This window comes from Oncorhynchus tshawytscha, linkage group LG06, assembly GCF_018296145.1.
Source record: "Oncorhynchus tshawytscha isolate Ot180627B linkage group LG06, Otsh_v2.0, whole genome shotgun sequence".
Lineage (NCBI taxonomy): Eukaryota > Metazoa > Chordata > Actinopteri > Salmoniformes > Salmonidae > Oncorhynchus > Oncorhynchus tshawytscha.
The window spans coordinates 16496811-16517048 of record NC_056434.1 but is presented as its reverse complement, the minus strand read 5'-3'; the positions used below and the strand labels follow the sequence as shown (position 1 = coordinate 16517048).

At 41.4% G+C, this 20238-nt stretch overlaps 2 protein-coding genes across 5 annotated transcripts; both read right to left on the bottom strand.

Annotated features, from left to right (window-relative positions):
* Positions 1 to 798: 798 nt before the first annotated feature.
* On the bottom strand, positions 799 to 4439 carry LOC112252128 (cell wall protein RBR3). 4 transcript variants are annotated; one of them, XR_002953810.1, is made up of 5 exons: positions 4319 to 4439; positions 2140 to 2556; positions 1724 to 1878; positions 1333 to 1409; positions 799 to 1103 (listed from the first exon to the last, which is right to left on the bottom strand). XR_002953810.1 is itself a non-coding variant. In XM_024423094.1 (4 exons), exons 2-4 carry the CDS (start codon positions 2513 to 2515, stop codon positions 1356 to 1358), a joined length of 585 nt encoding a protein of 194 aa, XP_024278862.1. In that variant the 5' UTR covers positions 2516 to 2556; positions 4319 to 4439; the 3' UTR covers positions 799 to 1355. The 4 variants fall into 4 exon arrangements, 2 of the variants coding, with proteins under 2 accessions (XP_024278862.1, XP_024278863.1); XR_006083579.1 differs by having other exon boundaries at positions 799 to 1409; positions 1724 to 1874; XM_024423094.1 differs by having other exon boundaries at positions 799 to 1409.
* Positions 4440 to 16143: 11704 nt separating this feature from the next.
* LOC112252127 (mpv17-like protein 2) lies at positions 16144 to 19314 on the bottom strand. The gene is made up of 5 exons (XM_024423093.1): positions 18892 to 19314; positions 18356 to 18517; positions 17742 to 17818; positions 17454 to 17582; positions 16144 to 16886 (listed from the first exon to the last, which is right to left on the bottom strand). The coding sequence occupies exons 1-5, from the start codon at positions 19079 to 19081 to the stop codon at positions 16785 to 16787; spliced, it is 660 nt and encodes a 219-aa protein (XP_024278861.1). The 5' UTR covers positions 19082 to 19314; the 3' UTR covers positions 16144 to 16784.
* Between the last annotated feature and the right edge of the window lie 924 nt (positions 19315 to 20238).

The following is a 20238-nucleotide window of genomic DNA, read 5'->3' as shown; positions in this document are numbered from 1 at the left end:
ACATCAGCTGATGTAAAAAGGGCTTTATAAATACATTTGATTGATATTTCTACCTTTATTTAACTAGGCAAGTCAGTTTAAGAACAAATCCTTATTTACTATGACGGCCTACTCAGGCCAAACCCGGACAACGCTGGGCCAATTGTGCGCTGCCCTATGGAACTTCCAATCACGCCAGATGTGATACAGCCTGGATTCGAACCAGGTACTATACTGACGCCTCTTGTACTGAGATGCAGTGTCTTAGACCGCTGTGACAATCCGGATAACTGATTTACTAGCTGACATACACTGAGTATACCAAACATTACCCTCAGAACAGCATGGACTCCACAAGGTGTCGAAAGTGTTCCACAGGGATGCTGGCCCATGTTTACTCCAATGCTTCCCACAGTTGTCAAGTTGGCTGGGTGTCCTTTGGGTGGTGGACCTTTCTTGATACACATGGGAAACTGTTAAGCATGAAAAACCCAGCAACATTGCAGTTCTTGACACAAACCGGTGAGCCTAGCAGCTTCTACCGTAGCCCATTCAAAGACACAAATCTTTTTTCTTCCTCATTCACCCTCACACATACACAATCCATGTCTCTAGTGTCTCAAGACTTAAAAAATCATTCTTTAACTTGTCTCCTCCCCTTCATCTACACTGACAAGTGACATCAATAATAGCTTTCACCTGGATTCACCTGGTCAGTCTATGTCATGGAAAGAGCAGGTGTTCTTAATGTTTTTATACTCAGTGTATCTTGATCCAATATATAACACCTCATCTCATCTGGAGAAAAAGAGAACACAATTCAATGCAATCATTTATTTATTTCAACCCATACAAAAATTAGGCCTGTTTGTCATAGTCTTTTCAAGAAACAGAGAATTTGGCTTTATTATAGCTTTTTTCATAGCTTTATTTCTAGTGATACCTGACACATTGGCTGTGTTTATAAAGGCAGACCAATTCTGATATTGTGCCAATAATTGGTATTTTTGACAAATCAGATCTTTCGCTAAAAATTTGGCAAAAGATCAGAATTGGGCTACCTGTGTAAACGCAGACATTGTCTGTGCATCTTCTGTATTCAGTTCCTTGATGCATCCATCCACCTGTGAATGAACAGTACCAACGATCGACTTCAGTATGCTGCTGACCAACCTGGGAGGAGATATTCTTTACCACATCACAGGATTGCTTTTAGTGCCTATACTGACTTCCTTCAAACACACGTCACTTTCCAGCAGCCAGACAAATTAAACAAACAAAAACAGGAACATAAACATGATGGTGGGTGACACGTCCTCATGAACAACACTGTCTGAACCCCAAATAGAATACCTTCTCTCATGATGTGTTTTCTTTCAGAATTGTTTTTCAGGGTAACGGGCAAATGGAGACTCTTCATTTATTTTGCCCTGAAAATAGGAATTAAAATGAAGATTTACAATTCATTTGGATTCAAAGATCTGTACCTTTTGAATGCATTGCATTTGAGACAAAATACTGGAGCACAAAGTGTGTAAAGCACATAATTTAAAAAAGAAACCATCTTTGCATAGAATTGATCATCAATGTCAATTATCTGATAAACTGGCCTAATTCTCATGTGTTAAAGAATACATGTTGGCTTTACATGACTTTGGTTTCATGTGCGTTAAACACTTCTATATCCGAATGTCCTGTTCATTGAACATGCAATATCTATACCACCAATACAAAATCAATTCACCAATGGCACATCTTCAAGCCTCTGAAATGTTGAACCTCTGGGAGTAATGAGCTTTGCAATTCCAACGGCCAGCAGAAGACCCAGACAGATGCAGAATATGCAGAGGACTGCTACGAGGCCCGGACTCCTTGATAAGACATGTCTCCCATCACTTTCTAAGGCAACAGAATGAATAACAGTGATAAAGTATGGTTACAAAAATATATAAATCAGTTCTCTTAAAAGTAAATTGAATCTATTAAATCAGGTGGCATTTCTGAAACATGAACATGCTGTTCTCTTGAAAGCTTAATTACAACAGAACCTATGTGTCCACTGGTAACAGTTTGCTTTACCACTAAGACTCATTGTCTGCAAGGATTATTTAATTTGATTAATTCAATAATATCTCAATTATTTTCTTGTGAAACACACACCTGTGCTTGAGCTCATGTTCCCTGTCGTAAAATCAGAGCTTGGCGACAAAGTTGATGAGAAGATTGAGGATGTTGAGTCATAACCAACTATTCCAGTTAGGGTCTGATTCATAGTAGTGTCAGCTGTAAAACCTGTAGAGGTTTGTGTGGTGGTGCTGCCATTGGATGATTGTGATGGAGTTAGTGGCTGAGAGTATTGGGAAGGCTCAGTTGCAGGTGATGAAGTTGATGATTCCATTGGGACTCTAGTGTCACCAGTAGGATCTGTATTAGGTGCTTCACTGACTGATGAACTTGTCCTACTGGTTGGCATGGCAGGGGCCACTGTGGGGATGGTGACAGACAATGTTGGGGTATTCCTGGTGGTTGCCTTCATTGGAGTCACTGTCAAGGTTGATGATGAGGCTCCAGAGGACCCTGCATTAAAGGAGTGTTAGTATTGGATCATTTCATATTTACATACAGGCATATTCATATTTTGTTATGATCTGTAACTGGGTCATACCCGATAACAAATCTGCATCTGAGTCCAATGTTTTGAGACAATTTGTTTGTGGTAAAACAAATTGAGCCAAAACCTGGTATGCATTTGGGTAGTCTATTGTGATAAACCAGGGATGGGAAGGGGGGGTCTCAACTTACTGTTGAGAGTTAGAATAGTAGAATACACAAGGTGCAATTTTGAAATTTGGTTGTGCATCAGCAGTTTCTCTTTTTATGTCAGTCAATATTTTTTAGATCGATAAGTTAGCTCGCCGCTAAACTATCTAAGCTTGTTATCAGTCTCACTCTGATACACTAAATGACCAAAAGTATGTGGACACTTGCTCGTCAAACATCTCATTCCAAAATCATGGGCATAAATATGGAGTTGGTCCCCACTTTGCTGTAATAACAGCCTCCACTCTTCTGGGAAGGCTTTCCACTAGATGTTGGAACATTGCTGCAGGGACTTGCTTCCATTCAGCCACAAGAGCATTAATGAGGTCGGGCGCTGATGTTGGGCGGTTAGGTCTGGCCCGCAGTTGGCCTTCCAATTCATCCCAATGGTGTTCAATGTAGTTGAGCCGATGCTTGGCATTGCGCATGGTGATCTATTTCATGAAGCTCCCAACAAACAGTTATTGTGCTGATGTTGCTTTGAGAGGCAGTTTGGAACACAGTAGTGAGTGTTGCAACCGAGGACAGACAAGGACAGCACTCTGCACTCTGTGTGCTCGATTTCATACACCTGTCAGCAACGGGTGTGGCTGAAATAGCCATATCCACTAATTTGAAGCGGTGTCCACATACTTTTGTATATATAGTGTATCATATTAAAAACTGCAAACATTTCTCTTCCTTCCATAGAAAACTTGCTTTAAAGCTGTGACATTTGATCTACACCCCAAATGTGTAGAATTGCACAAAATTAACCCTTTTTTAAAAATTGTCAAGATTGCCAATAAAATGTTTGGCTTGCAATGTGGTGGTGAGGGAAGCACTCATGATGAGTTCAGATTTTTTGTGGCCCCCCACCCCCATCAAAGTTGCTCATCCCTGTGATAGACTGTTACTGGCCAGTGCACACGCAACATTTGGTTCTGTACTGGGTGCTGAGATTAGCATTTGGGTAGCACAACTGGGTCGATTGACAAGGTTACATGTAGAGCTGGAGTGTAAAAGAGAAACGTAATGTCTGTTTTGCTAATGAAGAACAAGACTTCACATGATTTGCATATTATGTATGTAATACTACATTTTGCAATATCTAAAATGGTAGATGTAAATAACCCAGATGGTGCCATTATATTAACAGACTACTACAGATTCAACTCATTCCAAACTCATATTTGCTTGGAGGCATGCCCCTGGCCTTTTAGGTTTCACTGGAACGTTCTTCATTAGTAACCTAATGCCCTATGACCTTAGAAAACCCTGGATTAAATTCAGACCTTTTTATAGAATACTTTTTAGCTGCTTGTATGTATTATACAAAAATAAACCTATATAACTTGACCTGAAACCACGTCCTGTATTGTGTTAAACAGGTATTTCCTAGGCATGTTTTATTTTTACGGTATGACACTAACCTCAATTGTTGCATAATTTGCATATACAATGAGCCCTCCATCCAGTTTAGGTAAATTATTCTCCAAGTAAACAGGTTTCACGAAGAAAATGTAAAATATTGACTTACCAAGAGCGACGGCTACCGAAACAAATTATATAAATATAGTGACACCCATTATACCTGCCATGTTGCCCTAGAGGTAAAGACACTCAACTCAACAACACGTCCACATTATTACATCCTTGAAAGCAGGATGTTGGTAAATGGCTAGGGAGGTGTGCTTATTTTTTCAGTGCATATTCAATGGCTGGGGCTGGCGAGTCATTGTTTGAACAAGTATGTTAGCTCAATAATAAAATGTGCCGCTCAAATTTACCACCCTCAAAGTGTCAGGAATTGAATGGCAGGCAACAGTCTCGAGGCTTTACGGTGGGATTAATTTATCACGTCCTGGCCATAGAGAGGCTTTTTATTCTCTATTTTGGTGAGGCCAGGGTGTGACTAGGGTGGGCATTCTATGTTCTTTTTTCTATGTTTTTGTATTTCTTTGTTTTTGGCCGGGTATGGTTCTCAATCAGGGACAGCTGTCTGTCATTGTCTCTGATTGAGAACTATACTTAGGTAGCCTTTTCCAACCTGTGTTTTGTGGGTAATTAGTTTTCTGTGTGTGTTTGTGTGCACCTCGGTTGCGTCACGATCTTTGCTGTTTACCTGTTTGTTTTTTGGTTGTTTCGGTTTCACTTTCATTAAAAGGGTGCCATTAAAAGGGCGCCAGAGCCGCCCTCCAGTCCGGAGCCGCCCTCCAGTCCGGAGCCGCCCGTCAGTCCGGAGCCGCCCGTAAGTCCGGAACCGCCCTTCAGTCCAGAGTCGCCCGTCAGCCCGGAGCTGCCAGAGCCGCCCGTCAGTCCAGAGCCGCCCTTCACTCCGGAGCTGCCAGAATCGCAGCCCCTCAGTCCAGAGGCACCCCTCAGTCCAGAGGCACCCTCTATGAGGGTCTTCAGTCTGGGGCCCGCTGTGAGGGTCCCCGCTCCAGAGGTGCCACCTAAGTGGGCCAAGACTGAGGTGGAGCGGGGTCCACGTCCCGCACCCGAGCCGCCACCGTAAAGAAGGCCCACCCGGACCCTCCCCTTTAGAGTCAAGTTTTGCGGTCTGAGTCCGCACCTTTGGGGGGGGGGTACTGTCACGCCCTGGCCATAGAGAGGCTTTTTATTCTCTATTTTGGTTAGGCCGGGGTGTGACTAGGGCATTTATGTTCTTTTTTCTATGTTTTTGTATTTCTTTGTTTTTGGCCGAGTATGGTTCTCAATCAGGGACAGCTGTCTGTCGTTGTCTCTGATTGAGAACCATACTTAGGTAGCCTTTTCCCACCTGTGTTTTGTGGGTAATTATTTTTCTGTTTGTGTGCACCTCGGTTACGTCACGTTCTTTGCTGTTTACCTGTTTCTTTTTTGGTTGTTTCGGTTTCACTTTCATAAAAAGATGTGGAACTACATGCACGCTGCGCCTTGGTCGGTTTATGACAGGGAGTTTGAGGATAGCGTGACATATTTATTCTACAAAACAATTAAAATCCTTCAAACATCCATTCAAAATTTTCTTAATGCGTCAGCTATTGTTTAATATCTACTGTTTAAAATTATTTGAAAAACATCAATTGAATTCCTAAAAATACAGACAACATACCTAAATAAAGCAGCATTGTCTGAGAAAATAATCACTAGCTAGGTTTCCATCCAATTGGCGACAGATTCTCATGCGAATATTAAAAAATCTGCATAAAGAATACATTTTCATGTACGGAATAAAAAAAACAGTTCAGTGTATTTTCAACTCTAACGAACTCTACAAAAACTGTTGCATTAAATAGCAAACGTGCCCAGTGGCGAACCGTCATTCAGGGCCCCACCTGTTTTGAGCCCCATATTTTTAACAAAAAATAAAATATATATATGTTATTGTTTTGGGTGAGGGCATGCCTGTTTTGCATGTTATTTTGGCATTAATACATGTCATAAATCAGTTTGGAAACAATGTAAAAAATATATAATTGAGTTAACAAAGCCGCATACAAACATGGTTTCTTTTTTGTTTTCTTGAGTAAGGCAGCTTCAAAATGCAAGTGTTTCAGCCTTGCTCTGTGCTTTCTGTGGTGGTGGTGGTGGTGGTGGTGGGGCAAGCCAGCAGAAACTATGGACCAATTTGGCCATTATTGGCTCAGTTTTTTTTCACTCATGGAGACACCACGTTCCCATGAGTTAGACCTCGACAGTGGCGATTTTAGCATGTAAATCTTGGTGAGGCAAACTCAACAAAAAATGTTTTGGGATGCATGCCAGCAAAGCCACTAAACAATACATTCATTGCACTATAACAGCATCAAGCGGTGCCCACCAGGCAGGGCCTTACATTGTTAGGGCCTTACATAAAGCTGTCCAAACAGCAGAGATTTCTTTCCAGCACAATGGAGTGAATCCTTACCACGCTACACCTGGCTATCAGCGGAGCCTTGTCTGGCAACGAAACAATTCATTCAGCCTCGTTTACTGCCTTTTTAAAAAACATAGCTGATATGGCTTCCCATATCTCCCTGGCATATTACATCATTTATGCAGCAGCATATAAGACATTTTTGGACTCACCTTGTGTGCGGCGGACCTTCAGTTGGCAAATTTTGTCATCAAAGAAAGAGATTTACAATTCCGAGTTGGATGACTGTTCAAAACGTATTTTCCAAGTCTGACATCCCAGTTGCAATGCTTGCGGTTTGCCACTGTCACCGATTCCTTCCTTACAACTCATTGTTGAATTTGCGATTTCCAACTTATTGTGTTATATTTATGTCCAATGGCGGATGAGCACTGATGCGTTTGATCTATTATTTATCATCATTATTTCTCTTAACATGACAAGGATTAAAAAGGATTTGCCAGTAGATTGTCTACTTGGTTTATCATGATGACTGCTAGCTAAGATTTTGAAAGTAAGATGTTGACATGATCAGTCTAATCAAAGCTACTGTAGATATAATGTGATTTGACGTAATTTTATCTGTGGCCAATGATCTTGAGCCTTATTGGAAGGGCACTTCTAATGTAACTCCATGGCAGCACCCAAAGGGCTCATATTCTTGATGTCTATCCTTACTAAAGGCGGGTGATGTAGTGTCCCCATGAGTGACAGAACAGTGAGCCAATCACGGTGCAATGCTGAGCCAATCATGGTGCAATGCTCCTATTTTCTGCTTAGCCTGCCCCACCACCACAGAAAGCACTGAGCTGAAACACCTGCATTCTGGAGCTGCCTGTTTGTATGCGGCTTTTTTAACTCAATGATATATTTTTTTTTACATTGTTTGCAAACTGATATGTGACACATATTAATGCCAAAATAACATGTAAACCGGCAAACCCCCCAAAAAACAACATATATACCTTTTCCCCCCCACCTGCCATGAATGACGGGTCACCACTGGACCTCGAAAATTCTCATCCCTTGGGTGCTTCCATAGAGTTACATTAGAAGTGCCCTTCCAAGAAGGATCAAGGTCATTGGCCACAAATAAAATGACGTCAAATACGTTATATGTACAGTAGCTTTGATAGGACTGATCATGTCAACGTTATACTTTCTAAATATTAGCTAGCAGTCATCATCATGAATCAAGTCGACAATCTTTTTTTATTGTTTTTTAAAATTTATTTAACCTTTATTTAACCAGGTAAGCTAGTTGAGAACAAGTTCTCATTTACAACTGTGACCTGGCCAAGATAAAGCAAAGCAGTGCAACAGAAACAAAAACACAGTGTTACACATGGAATAAACAAAAGTACAATAACACAATAGAAAAAAAAGAAAGTCTATATACATTGTGTGCAAATGGCATGAGGAGGTAAGGCAATACATAGGCCATAGTAGCAAAATAATTACAATTTAGCAGATTAACACTGGAGTGATAGATGAGCAGATGATGATGAGCAGATGATGGTGTGTAAGTAGTGATACTGGTGTGCAAAAGAGCAGCAAAGTAAATTAAAACAATATGGGGGATGAGGTAGGTAGATTGGGTGGGCTATTTACAGATGGACTGTGTACAGCGATCGGTTAGCTTCTCAGATAGCTGATGTTTAAAGTTAGTGAGGGAAATGTAAGTCTCCAGCTTCAGCAATTTTTGCAATTCGTTCCAGTCACTGGCAGCAGACAACTAGAAGGAAAGGCGGCCAAACAGGTGTTGGCTTTGGGGATGACCAGTGAGATATACCTGCTGGAGCGCGTGCTACGGGTGGGTGTTGTTATCGTGAACAGTGAGCTGAGATAAGGCGGAGCTTTACCTAGCATACACTTATAGATGACCTGGAGCCAGTGGGTCTGGCAATGAATATGAAGCGAGGGCCAGCCTACTAGAGCATACAGGTCGTAGTGGTGGGTGGTATAAGGCGCTTTGGTAACAAAAGAGATGGCACTGTGATAGACTACATCCAATTTGCTGAGTAGAGTGTTGGAAGCTATTTTGTAGATGACATCGCTGAAGTCGAGGATCGGTAGGATAGTCAGTTTTACTAGGGTAAGTTTGGCGGCGTGAGTGAAAGAGGCTTTGTTGTGAAATAGAAAGCCGATTCTAGATTTGATTTTGGATTGGAGATGTTTGATATGATTCTGGAAGGAGAGTTTACAGTCTAGCCAGACACCTAGGTATTTGTAGTTCTCCACGTATTCTAGGTCAGAACCGTCCAGAGTAGTGCTAGTCGGGCGGGCAGGTGCGGGCAGCAAACGGATGAAAAGCATGCTTTTAGTTTTACTAGCATTTAAGAGCAGTTGGAGGCCACGGAAGGAGTGTTGTATGACATTGAAGCTCGTTTGGAGGTTAGTTAACACAATGTCCAAAGAAGGGCCAGATGTATACAGAATGGTGTCATCTGCGTAGAGGTGGATCACGGAATCACCCGCAGCAAGAGCGACATCGTTGATATATACAGAGAAAAGAGTCGGCCCAAGAATTGAACCCTGTGGTACCCCCATAGAGACGGCCAGAGGTCTGGACAACAGGCCCTCCGATTTGACACACTGAACTGTGAAGTAGTTAGTGAACCACGCTATGCAGTCATTTGAGAAACCAAGGCTATTGAGTCTGCCGATACGAATACAGTGATAGGACAGAGTCGAAAGCCTTGGCCCAGGTCGATGAAGACGGCTGCACAGTACTGTCTTTTATCGAGGGTGGTTATGATATTGTTTAGTATCTTGAGCGTGGCTGAGGTGCACCCATGACCAGCACGGAAACCGGATTGCACAGAGGAGAAGGTACGGTGGGATTCTAAATTGTCAGTGATCTGTTTATTAACTTGGCTTTCAAGGACTTTAGAAAGGCAGGGCAGGATGGATATAGGTCTATAACAGTTTGGGTCTAGAGTGTCACCCCCTTTGAAGAGGGGGATGACCGCTGCAGCTTTCCAATCTTTAGGGATCTCGGATAATATGAAAGAGAGGTTGAACAGACTGGTAATAGGGATTGCAACAACGGCGGAGGATACTTTTAGAAAGAGAGGTTCCAGATTGTCTAGCTCAGCTGATTTGTACCGGTCCAGGTTTTGCAGCTCTTTCAGAACATCTGCTATCTGGATTTGGGTGAAGGAGAAGCTGGGGAGGCTCGGGCAAGTAGCTGCGGGGAGTGCAGAGCTGTTGGCCGGAGTTGGGGTAGCCAGGAGGAAAGCATGGCCAGTCGTAGAGAAATGCTTATTGAAATTTTCAATTATCATGGATTTATTGGTGGTGACCGTGTTACCTAGCCTCAGTGCAGTGGGCAGCTGGGAGGAGGTGCTCTTGTTCCCCATGGACTTTACAGTGTCCCAAAACTTTTTGGAGTTAGAGCTATAGGATGCAAATTTCTGTTTGAAAAAGCTAGCCTTTGCTTTCCTGACTGACTGTGTGTATTGGTTCCTGACATCCCTGAACAGTTGCATATCGCGGGGACTATTCGATGCTATTGCAGTCCACCACAGGATGTTTTTGTGCTGGTCAAGGGCAGTCAGGTCTGGAGTGAACCAAGGGCTATATCTGTTCTTAGTTCTACATTTTTTGAAAGGGGTATGCTTATATAAGTTGGTGAGGAAATTACTTTTAAAGAACGACCAGGCATCCTCTACTGACGGGATGAGGTCAATATCCTACCAGGATACCCGGGACAGGTCGATTAGAAAGGCCTGTTCGCAGAAGTGTTTTAGGGAGCGTTTGACAGTGATGAGGGGTGGTCGTTTCACTGCGGACCCATAGCGGATGCAGGAAATGAGGCAGTGATTGCTGAGATCCTGATTGAAAACAGCAGAGGTGTATTTGGAGGGCAAGTTGGTCAGGATAATATCTATGAGGGTTCCCATGTTTACGGATTTCAGGATGTACCTGGTGGTTTCCTTGATAATTTGTGTGATATTGAGGGCATCTAGCATAGATTGTAGGACTGCTGGGGGTGTTAAGCATATCCCAGTGTAGGTCACCTAACAGAACGAACTCTGAAGATAGAAAGGGGTCAATCAATTCACATATGATGTCCAGGGCATAGCTGGGAGCTGAGGGGGGTCTATAACAGGTGGCAACAGTGAGAGACTTATTTCTGGAGAGATTCATTTTTTAAATTAGAAGCTCGAACTGTTTGGGCAGTAGATTGCAACTCCTCCCCTTTTGGCAGTTCTATCTTGACAGAAAATGTTGTAGTTGGGTATGGAAATTTCAGAATTTTTGGTGGCCTTCCTAAGCCAGGATTCAGACACGGCAAGGAGATCAGGGTTGGCGGAGTGTGCTAAAGCAGTGAGTAAAACAAACTTAGAGAGGAGGCTTCTGATGTTAACATGCATGAAACCAAGGCTTTTTTGATTATAGAAGTCAATAAATGAGAGTGCCTGGGGACACACAGGGCCTGGGTTAGCCTCCACATCACCCGAGGAACAGAGGAGGGGTAGGATTAGGGTACGGCTAAAGGCTAGCAAAACTGGTCATCTAGTGCGTTTGGGGACAGAGAATAAAAGGACCAGATTTCTGGGTGTGGTAGAATAGATTCATGGTATAATGTGCAGACAGGGGTATGGTGGGGTGTGGCTACAGTGGAGGTAAGCCCAGGCACTGAGTGATGATAAGAGAGGTTGCATCTCTGGCAAATCCCTGTCATATGAAGAAAAATAATGAAGAAAAATTATAGATAAAACAGATCCGTGCTCAAGTTGGAAATCGGAAATTCAACAATGAGTGGTTTGGAAGGAATCAGTGACAATGGCTGTGTGGTCCCAAAACTGGGATTAAGGGGCTCTTTTCCAAGTTTAAAATTATAAACATTCAACATTGGCCATGTTGTCAATGAAGCATGATTTGTGCCGCCGTCAAAACAACTGTTAACTTGGAACTGCGAAAACTTGTCTTCAGTGAGTTCAAGGCAACTGGGAAGTCGGGAATAAACGAGGTAAGACCTGAAGATCAATGATGTCATCATGATTTGACCTTGATGTTTTCCGAGTTCCCAGTTGTTTTGAAAGTACCATAAATCCAGAGAATGCCAGACTTTGGTGACAAAATTTGTCCACGAAGGACCGCGGCACCACCTTCCTGTTGAAGTGAGCACAGCACAACAATGTGAGTCCAAAAATGTATTGTATGCTCAAATAAAATAAAATTGTATTTGTCACATGCACCGAATACAAAAGTGCTAAACAAATAGTTATATTGACTACGCCCGTCCTAGCTCACTCATTAATGTCTTAAAAGAAATTACGGATTGCCTCTTATTCGTTTATCGTCCCTTTATGCCATAGTTTTTACATCTCAATTGTCATTAGAAACCACATACAGTATGTTTAAGCAAGTCAGCCATATCAGCTATGTTTTAAAAAAAGGGAGTAAATAAGGTTGAATGAACTGTTTCGCTTCCAGACTGTTTTGCTGCACTTTTGAAATGTACAGTGACTGACTTCAGAACATGTGCTGTTCTTACAGTGTTCTCCTTGTACACCAAGTCAGAACCGCTGATAGCCAGGTGTATCAGTGATAAGATGTTGGGAGAAATGTATGTAGCTCTGACAGTTTGTGGGCACTGTTTGTCACCGTTATAGTGCAATTAATGTATTGTTTTGTGTTGTGTTGTGAAGTGGCTTTGCTGGCATACATTCCACTTGTATTTTGTTTTTGCCCCACCAAGATTTACATGTTAAAATCGCCACTGAATGTGCCTACATATCTGGTCCTGGCATGTAAGCTCATTAGCTAACAGGTGGCAGATACAGTGTAGGTAGGTTGTGCGGGTAGGCTAGTCTATGATGAGATTATTATGGACGCAAGCTTGAAATAATAGGTTTATTTGTCAAACGGCATTCAAGCATTGATCATCATGTCACCAGAATAAGACCGTTGATAGATATTGAAAAGGTGCATCAAGATCACAGTGCACTTCCAACACCCTGTTAAGTTCATCATAATTTATTTCATCTGTAGCCAAATAAACTGTATGGTTTAACAAGTCATCGTGGGAGGACCACACACCATATCATCGCGTGACTCCAAATTTACTTCGATATGATGGTTATTAGGTACAGTTGAATTCGGACATTTACATACACTTAGGTTGTATTCCAACACTCCTCCATAAAACTCGTATTTCAATCACTCCACAATTTTCTTGTTAACAAACTATAGTTCTGGCAAGTCGGTTAGGATATCTACTTTGTGCATGAGACAAGTAATTTTTCCAACAATTGTTTACAGACAGATTATTTCACTTATAATTCACTGTATCACAATTCCAGTGGGTCAGAAGTTTACATACAGAAAGTTGACTGTGCATTTAAACAGTTTGTAAATTTTCTGAAAATTATGTCATGGCTTTAGAAGCTTCTGATAGGCTAATTGACATAATTTGAGTCAATTGGAGGTGTATCTGTCGATGTATTTCAAGGCCTACCTTCAAACTCAGTGCCTCTTTGCTTGACATCACAGTAAAATCAAAAGAAATCAGCCAAGAGAAAAAAAATTGTAGACCTCCACAAGTCTGGTTCATCCTTGGGAGTAATTTCCAAACACCTGAAGGCACCACGTTCATCTGTACAAACAACAGTATGCAAGTGTAAACACCATGGGACCACACAGCCATCATACCACTCAGGAAGGAGACGCGTTCTGTCTCCTAGAGATGAACGTACTTTGGTGTGAAAAGTGCAAATCAATCCCAGAACAACAGCAAAGGACCTTGTGAAGATGCTGGAGGAAAAAGGTACAAAAGTATCTATATCCGGGCCTCCCGAGTGGCGCAGTGGTCTGAGGCACTACATCACAGTGCTAGCTGTGCCACTAGGAATTCTGGGAGTCCAGGCTCTGTTGCAGCCGGCCGCGACCGGGAGGCCCATGGGGCGGTGCACAATTGGCCCAGCGTCGTCCGGGTTAGGGAGGGTTTGGCCGGCAGGGATATCCATGTCTCATCGCACACTAGCGACTCCTGTGGAGGTGTACTCCTCGCCAGGTGTACTGTCACGGCTGTGTGGAGAGAAGGACCAAGGCGCAGCGTGCTCTGAGTTCCACATCTTTATTTTTTGAAACTTACAAAACTAAAAGGAAACAAACAACGAACCGTAACATAAGAGGTTTGACATGCACTAACTCAAATCAAGATCCCACAAAACACAGTGGGGAAATGGCTGCCTAAATATCATCCCCAATCAGAGACAACGATAAACAGCTGCCTCTGACTGGGAACCATACCAGGCCAACATAGAAATAAAACACCTAGATAGTAACACACACGGACATATGCAGGTAGCCGAAAGACAGGAATTCCCTGTTAAGCAGAGATAGCTTCCACTCTACATCCCTGAAAAAGAACCTCCCTGTCAGCCAATACAGTCGCATACGCAATATCTTTAGTCCACAGTGACTATGACAAACAAGCCAACTGTCTGGATGGGCGTTTCAGACAGCGGGGTTGCCCAGAGGAATGGCTTCATGACGCAAGGGACCGTTACAAGAAAATGAACCAGGATGACAGCCTCAAACCCAAATCACCCCGCCCCCTGACCAACGAGTTTAATGCTTCCTTCAATACTCCCCACTTGGCAAACAGTTCGACCATATCATTAAAAAACACTGGCACATCTTGAGCATTGATCCACAACTGGAAAAGACGTTGAAAGAAGCCCGCGTGAAGTCTTCAGACGCCCCCAACATCAGTCAAATGGTGGTGAGGTCTGATCTTCCAGCAGTGCCACATAGCACCTTTCTAGACAATGTGACCTACGGTGATTACAGATGTGGCGGATGTATCCAGTGTCACTTTACGAACAAATGCACAATGTTCACGGGCAAGGCCATTAAGATTAAGGCCACCATTGTGTGAGCCACAAAAAAATGTACTATTCCTGATCAATTGTATTTGTGGTCTACGCTATGTAGGAAAAACGAAACGAGCTCTGAAAACAAGGATAGCAGAACACAGGAGTAATATCAGGACTCTTGACCATAGAAACCCTGTGGCTGCGCATGTCATGGCGGCTCGTCACAACATCAACTTTCTGAGATACATTCTACTGAGCATAGAATTGTATTGGATTCACCGTTTGTCCACCATGTTTCCTAAAGGTCTGAACCAAGAGTTTGATATCAGACCATATCTTACATTCATATGTTAAGTTGATTTGTCCTGCCATCCAGGTCCCCACTTTGTCATGTTTTACATATTAGATTTTATGTAACTACTAGGCCCTACATGTGTCCCTCTCATTGATATCAATGTTTTATTTTTGAAATAGGTCACTGTAATTGTATCTACAGCCACCGCGCGTCCAGCGCGTAATTGTCTTTTGGACGGGTATTCCAACAGTTTCCAACGTAATCTTTTTTTATAGTTACCTAGGTTAACTTGGACTATTTGTATGTATATAACCCTTTATGACCATATGTACCTCTGTGATTAATTATGATTGACTATGCAAAAGTGAATTGAATTGTTTCCACACCAACGATGCGTCATGTGCAAAACGGTCATGTGAGGTGAAATATTTTAACGTTTAATGTGCATAATCAGTGTGCGGGCCTTCCTGTTCTTTACACTTCCACACGCGCAGCCTTTCATGCACAATAGGTCCGTTTGATGGAAACATCTCTGGTGGGAAAATGGCCATATTGTTTTATGCCGATTTTAAAATATTCGCATTAAAATCTGTTGCAAATTGGATGCAAAGTTAAGCCTCTGTCGGTATTCTTAAATCAACAGTGGGAGGAATTCCTCACTATACACAAGTGTTTATGGGTAATATCTTATAATACTGAATGTATAACCACTTTCCTACCAAAAACGCAATAGTGAAAAAAGTACCCCATTGTCATACTTGACTAAAAGTAAAGATACCTTTATAGAAAATGACTCAAGTAAAAGTGAAAGTCACCCAGTAAAATACGAGTAAAAGTCTAAAAGCATTTGGTTTTAAATATACTTATGTATCAAAACTAAAATAATCATTTTAAATTCCTTATATTAAGCAAACAAGCAAACCAGGGGCACATTCCAAAACTCAAGACATTTACAAATGAAGCATTTGTGTTTTAGTGAGTCCACTAAATCAGAGGCAGTAGGGAAGATCAGGATGTTCTCTGGATAAATATGTGAATTGGACCATTTTCTGTCCTGCTAAGCATTCAAAATATAACAAGTACTTTTGCGTGTCAGGGAAAATGTATGGAGCAAAAAAGGACATTTATTTTCTTTAGGAATGTAGTGAAGGAAAAGTAAAAGTTGTCAAAAATATAAATAGTATAGTAGAGACCCAAAAAACTACTTAAGTTGTACTTGAAAGTATTTTTACTCAAGTACTTTGCACTACTGCAAAAATGTCATTAAAAAAAAACGGTCACATATCCTTTGATAAATAAAAAAATCAGAAGCACAGTTGTAATGTATTATTTAAGAGTAATCAGGTCAGACAACTACACACATTTTTAAAATGTTGTATTTAAAAAACAAACAAATATTAAACATGTTAATCACAGCATTTTACAGATTGTTTTCCACCCACCTATGCAAATAAGAGATCATAGATTGATATGTATTATGAACGGACTGTGCATAATCTATCGTTTCCATTCAACACATTTGCCATAACTTACCAACTATGTAAATAAATACATAGCATTCTTCATTTAACTGTTGAATATGTAAATCCTTTCAAAAGTAATAGAACATGTATTTAACCATCAAAACCAAGTTTTAAATTGTTGTGAAAAACATCTACATCAATGTGACTAACCATAGAGGTCACTAGAACAATCATCTTGCAGTAAAACATTGAATACTGGAGTAATTGATATCTTTCATTATTCAGATAAACTTATTGGTCCATTTGAAATCCTGAGACAAATATTAGGCAGTAGGCAAGATTGGTATCTTAAACAGTAGGATAACAGTATTTGATTATAGTTACTGTGGCTGGAAATAATTTAACCAGAAAAGTTACATGACACATAACTAATTATACACGCATGAAATTATACACCTTCCAGTGTGCAAAAGACAGCTGTTCCAAGAATGAAACATTGATCTTCAACTATTTGGAGTTCAGTACTTGGGCTAAACCTACTCCTTAAACCGTTTAGCTGGAGCGATGGGCCCAACAGCCTCCTGGGTCACCTCTATGACACCACTGTCAAGAACGAGCTCTCGTGGTTGATCATCTTCCTGTCAAAAGACCAATAGAATGGATTAGAAATATATACGCAGGATGTACTAGAATTCTATCAGTGTATTGTCCTTATGTGTTAGTGTATTTGACAGAGAAGTTAATGAAGGGGTTTTTGCCTGACGAGTCAAACTGAATTCTTCCGCTGCTCTATTGTTCGCTACATATTTCGGTCTGAGACTGCCATCATTGAAGTCGTTTGTAGTGACGTCAAAATGAGAGGGGGGGGTTGTATAAAACCAAGGTCATCAGCAATTAGATTATCTCTAACCAATCAGTGTGTCAAAGCTAAAAACACATTTTCGAAATGCTGCTTTACATGTGTTCTGGCTCTAGTTCAACCCATTCAACCCATCGGGACCAATCAGATGGTCTAAAATGGATTTCCATTATAGAAATCGTCTGGGAGGTACTCAGATCTAGACTCATTGCAGAGAAGAAACTACCTTCCGGGTATTCCGTGGGTACAGGCTGGAGGCCCGGAGCAAGGAGTTTGGGTAGCCAGGCAAAAGGGAGCTATGTTTCCCTATTGATTCCAATATCTCTCTGACTACAGTCCAACTTACTCTGTGTTTGAGGTAAGACAGGTAGGTGTCCCAACCCAGGGTTATTGTGTTCACATAAAGGACCCGGTATTGGGGTGAAAGGAAATAGAAGTTGATCAGCTGTGCGGCAGGCCAGACACACCAATCAGCCTACGGTAAGAAACACATTAATAATAAAAAACATCATAACCTCAGTCAAATCAACCCTCTGTATTCTCTAGTGTCATCATAGATACATCAGCATAACATATAAGATGGTAAAATTGAACAAGGAATACATTCTACATCATACAGGACTGTAGTACTTACCTTATAGAACTCCCAGAACTTCTCTTTGAATTCCAGCGCGCCTTTGGATAGACCGTGTCCCTCCATTACTCCCATGCCTGCAATAAACAAAGGTGAAGGATGGGTGCATTGACTGTATGAAAGTCTGGGATATCTACCAAATGATTAAACAGTATTTAGTCAGTATAAAAATGGAGACACACAGGCTACAGATAACATCCAATCATAATAGTAAGGGTTTGGTACCCATATCAGTTGTTTGTTACCTTAATGCCATTTGTCATATTCTTGGCAAACTTTGACCCACTCTTTAACATCTAGTATTGACGTACGGTACACAACCCCTTATACCTCACTAGTGGCTTGATGCAATTAAACTGACTCCACACACACACTTAAGGTAAACACAAACAATGCTTTCACATTCAGAACATTTCACCCCCGAGCCCATCCTAATCCCAATGTGAAAAGTCCTATAGATACACAAAACGAGGGAAGGCTGAAGGCCTATTTGTTCTTGCACTAAGACAATCAAATATTGCATATGAGAACGTTATTTGCAGTTATTTTAATGCAAAAATAAATGATACCTTGTATAAATGTAAACCAAAATAGCTTTTGCATTTCATTCTCACCTAAAAAGTACCAAGCTCCAAGGATTGGTGAGCAAACTAGCTGGTCCACTAGGACTTTCTTGCCTACAGTGTGCAAGGCTTTGCCAATGTAGATTTTATCCAGCCATGAATACCAGTAGTGGAGGACAGGTCCCATAGAGCAACCCACTCCAAACATGTGCCCTAGGGAAAATAGAAAATAAACTATTGACAGAAGTACCTCAAATTATTTTCTACATGCATCTATCAAGGATGGGGTATGATGTCAGCTCTAGTATAAAAATAAACATTGTGCCAAGAGCCCAATGCTAATGGAGCAGGTGGTAGCTGCACTCGGCCTACTGATGCAGCCAAATATATTGGCACCACTTGAATTTCATAATGCAAAGGGAGAAGAACGCTGTTTTTTGGGGGGTTGAATTGCCATTTTATTTATTTTCAAAACAAACACACGTGTGAACGAACACCAAAAGTTTTACATTTCAACTTTCTTTATAATAAACAGTGAATGGTGCCAATATATTTGACCGCAACTGTACCCAATTTGATATTCTCACCTGTGCGACTCCAGTCACGAATTTTCTGAGGATCTTTCATTTTTTCCCTGGTTTGCTGTATGATATCTCCCAGAGACAACATAACACCTCCACTGAGGGTGTTTGTTAAAATGAGCAATCTTCCTTGTAACAGTGGTTTCCAATAGAATGAAATACGCACAAGAACATTTTTACCTCGAGGAATTACCATGATTAAAATACAGGAGACCAGTCATCTGCAACGCATTAACTAGCTAACTCTGGCTCGTGCATGCCTGGCAAATGTTGATCACACGCTAATCAATATCTACTTTTGAAAGTATCGAAATCGAACCCATCTGATGTAGCAGTTTAGCTGACACACTAGTTGAGTTAAAATAGTAAGTAAAGTGAATGAGAACTGACTCACTTCCGCATCAGCACATGTAACTTTATACCTCGGTGATGTAACTACCACAGAGTTTCCCTGTGTTCCAGGCAGATTTGATGTCCTGAAATCACACACTGCCACCGCTACTGCCACCTAGTGTTGACAGTTACATTTGTTGTTTTCAGGCCCTACTGCACTTGCAGCTAGCTAGTGGCCAGCTCAACGATACAATAATATTTTAAATCTGTGAATTAGCTTGACTTACTGTGCACGAAGGTCTATTGATATAGATTAGCGTCTTTATATAGGTTGGGATGGGACAGAGTGCCTAAAGTAAAATAATTTTTATATGTAAAACGTGTTTTGAGAGCACATTTGAATGTGTTGTGGTGTTAAATGAAGTATAGCATCATCATGTGGCAAAAAAAAACATTTTTTAACTGTCAAAGGCCTTGTTCTGTCTCCCCGAAGAGTTTTATACAGACGGCAGAAGAGCCAGACTGCTCCTGGACCTCTATGATAGTGGGCATAGAGTGTTCTCCGATATGTCACCATGGGAAGCTACAAATCAACTACTCTATTGGCCCCCCTACTGTAGGCTGTGGCAGCCAGTGGCTGTCACCAGTGAGGTAATCAATCATGTCTGAAATGTAACAGGCCCTTTCGGGTCTCCGTATAGGATATCATATTGAAAAATGGGATCGCAAGAGAAAATCGAATGAACCGATTCTATTGGGTTCTATTTGACATGAGCTCTAGTGTAATAGTAAAGGGTAACATTCTGCAATGTAGTAAAGCAAATTAATCCTTTACCTACCATCCTTGGGTTTAATCCAATGATTTAACCACAGGCTGGAAGGGTTTGTGGTCAAACATATCTACAATTCAGCAATTACATTGCCAATTTGTTCCCAGATTGGGTTTGCAAAGCCACAGCTGTCCTTCACTCTGCTCCTCATCCATTCAGAGGCAGACACTCTCCCAGTCCCAAATCAAAT

Coding starts and splice junctions, on each gene's coding strand:
- LOC112252128 (XM_024423094.1), bottom strand. CDS start 2,515: ATGAAGGCAACCACCAGGAATACCCCAACATTGTCTGTCACCATCCCC. Junction 1,879..2,139: donor GAACATGAGCTCAAGCACAG/GTGTGTGTTTCA, acceptor CTGTTGCCTTAG/AAAGTGATGGGAGACATGTC. Junction 1,410..1,723: donor GGCTTGAAGATGTGCCATTG/GTGAATTGATTT, acceptor TCCTATTTTCAG/GGCAAAATAAATGAAGAGTC.
- LOC112252127 (XM_024423093.1), bottom strand. CDS start 19,081: ATGGTAATTCCTCGAGGTAAAAATGTTCTTGTGCGTATTTCATTCTAT. Junction 17,583..17,741: donor AGTTCTGGGAGTTCTATAAG/GTAAGTACTACA, acceptor TTCTTACCGTAG/GCTGATTGGTGTGTCTGGCC. Junction 16,887..17,453: donor TGTCTTACCTCAAACACAGA/GTAAGTTGGACT, acceptor GTCTTTTGACAG/GAAGATGATCAACCACGAGA.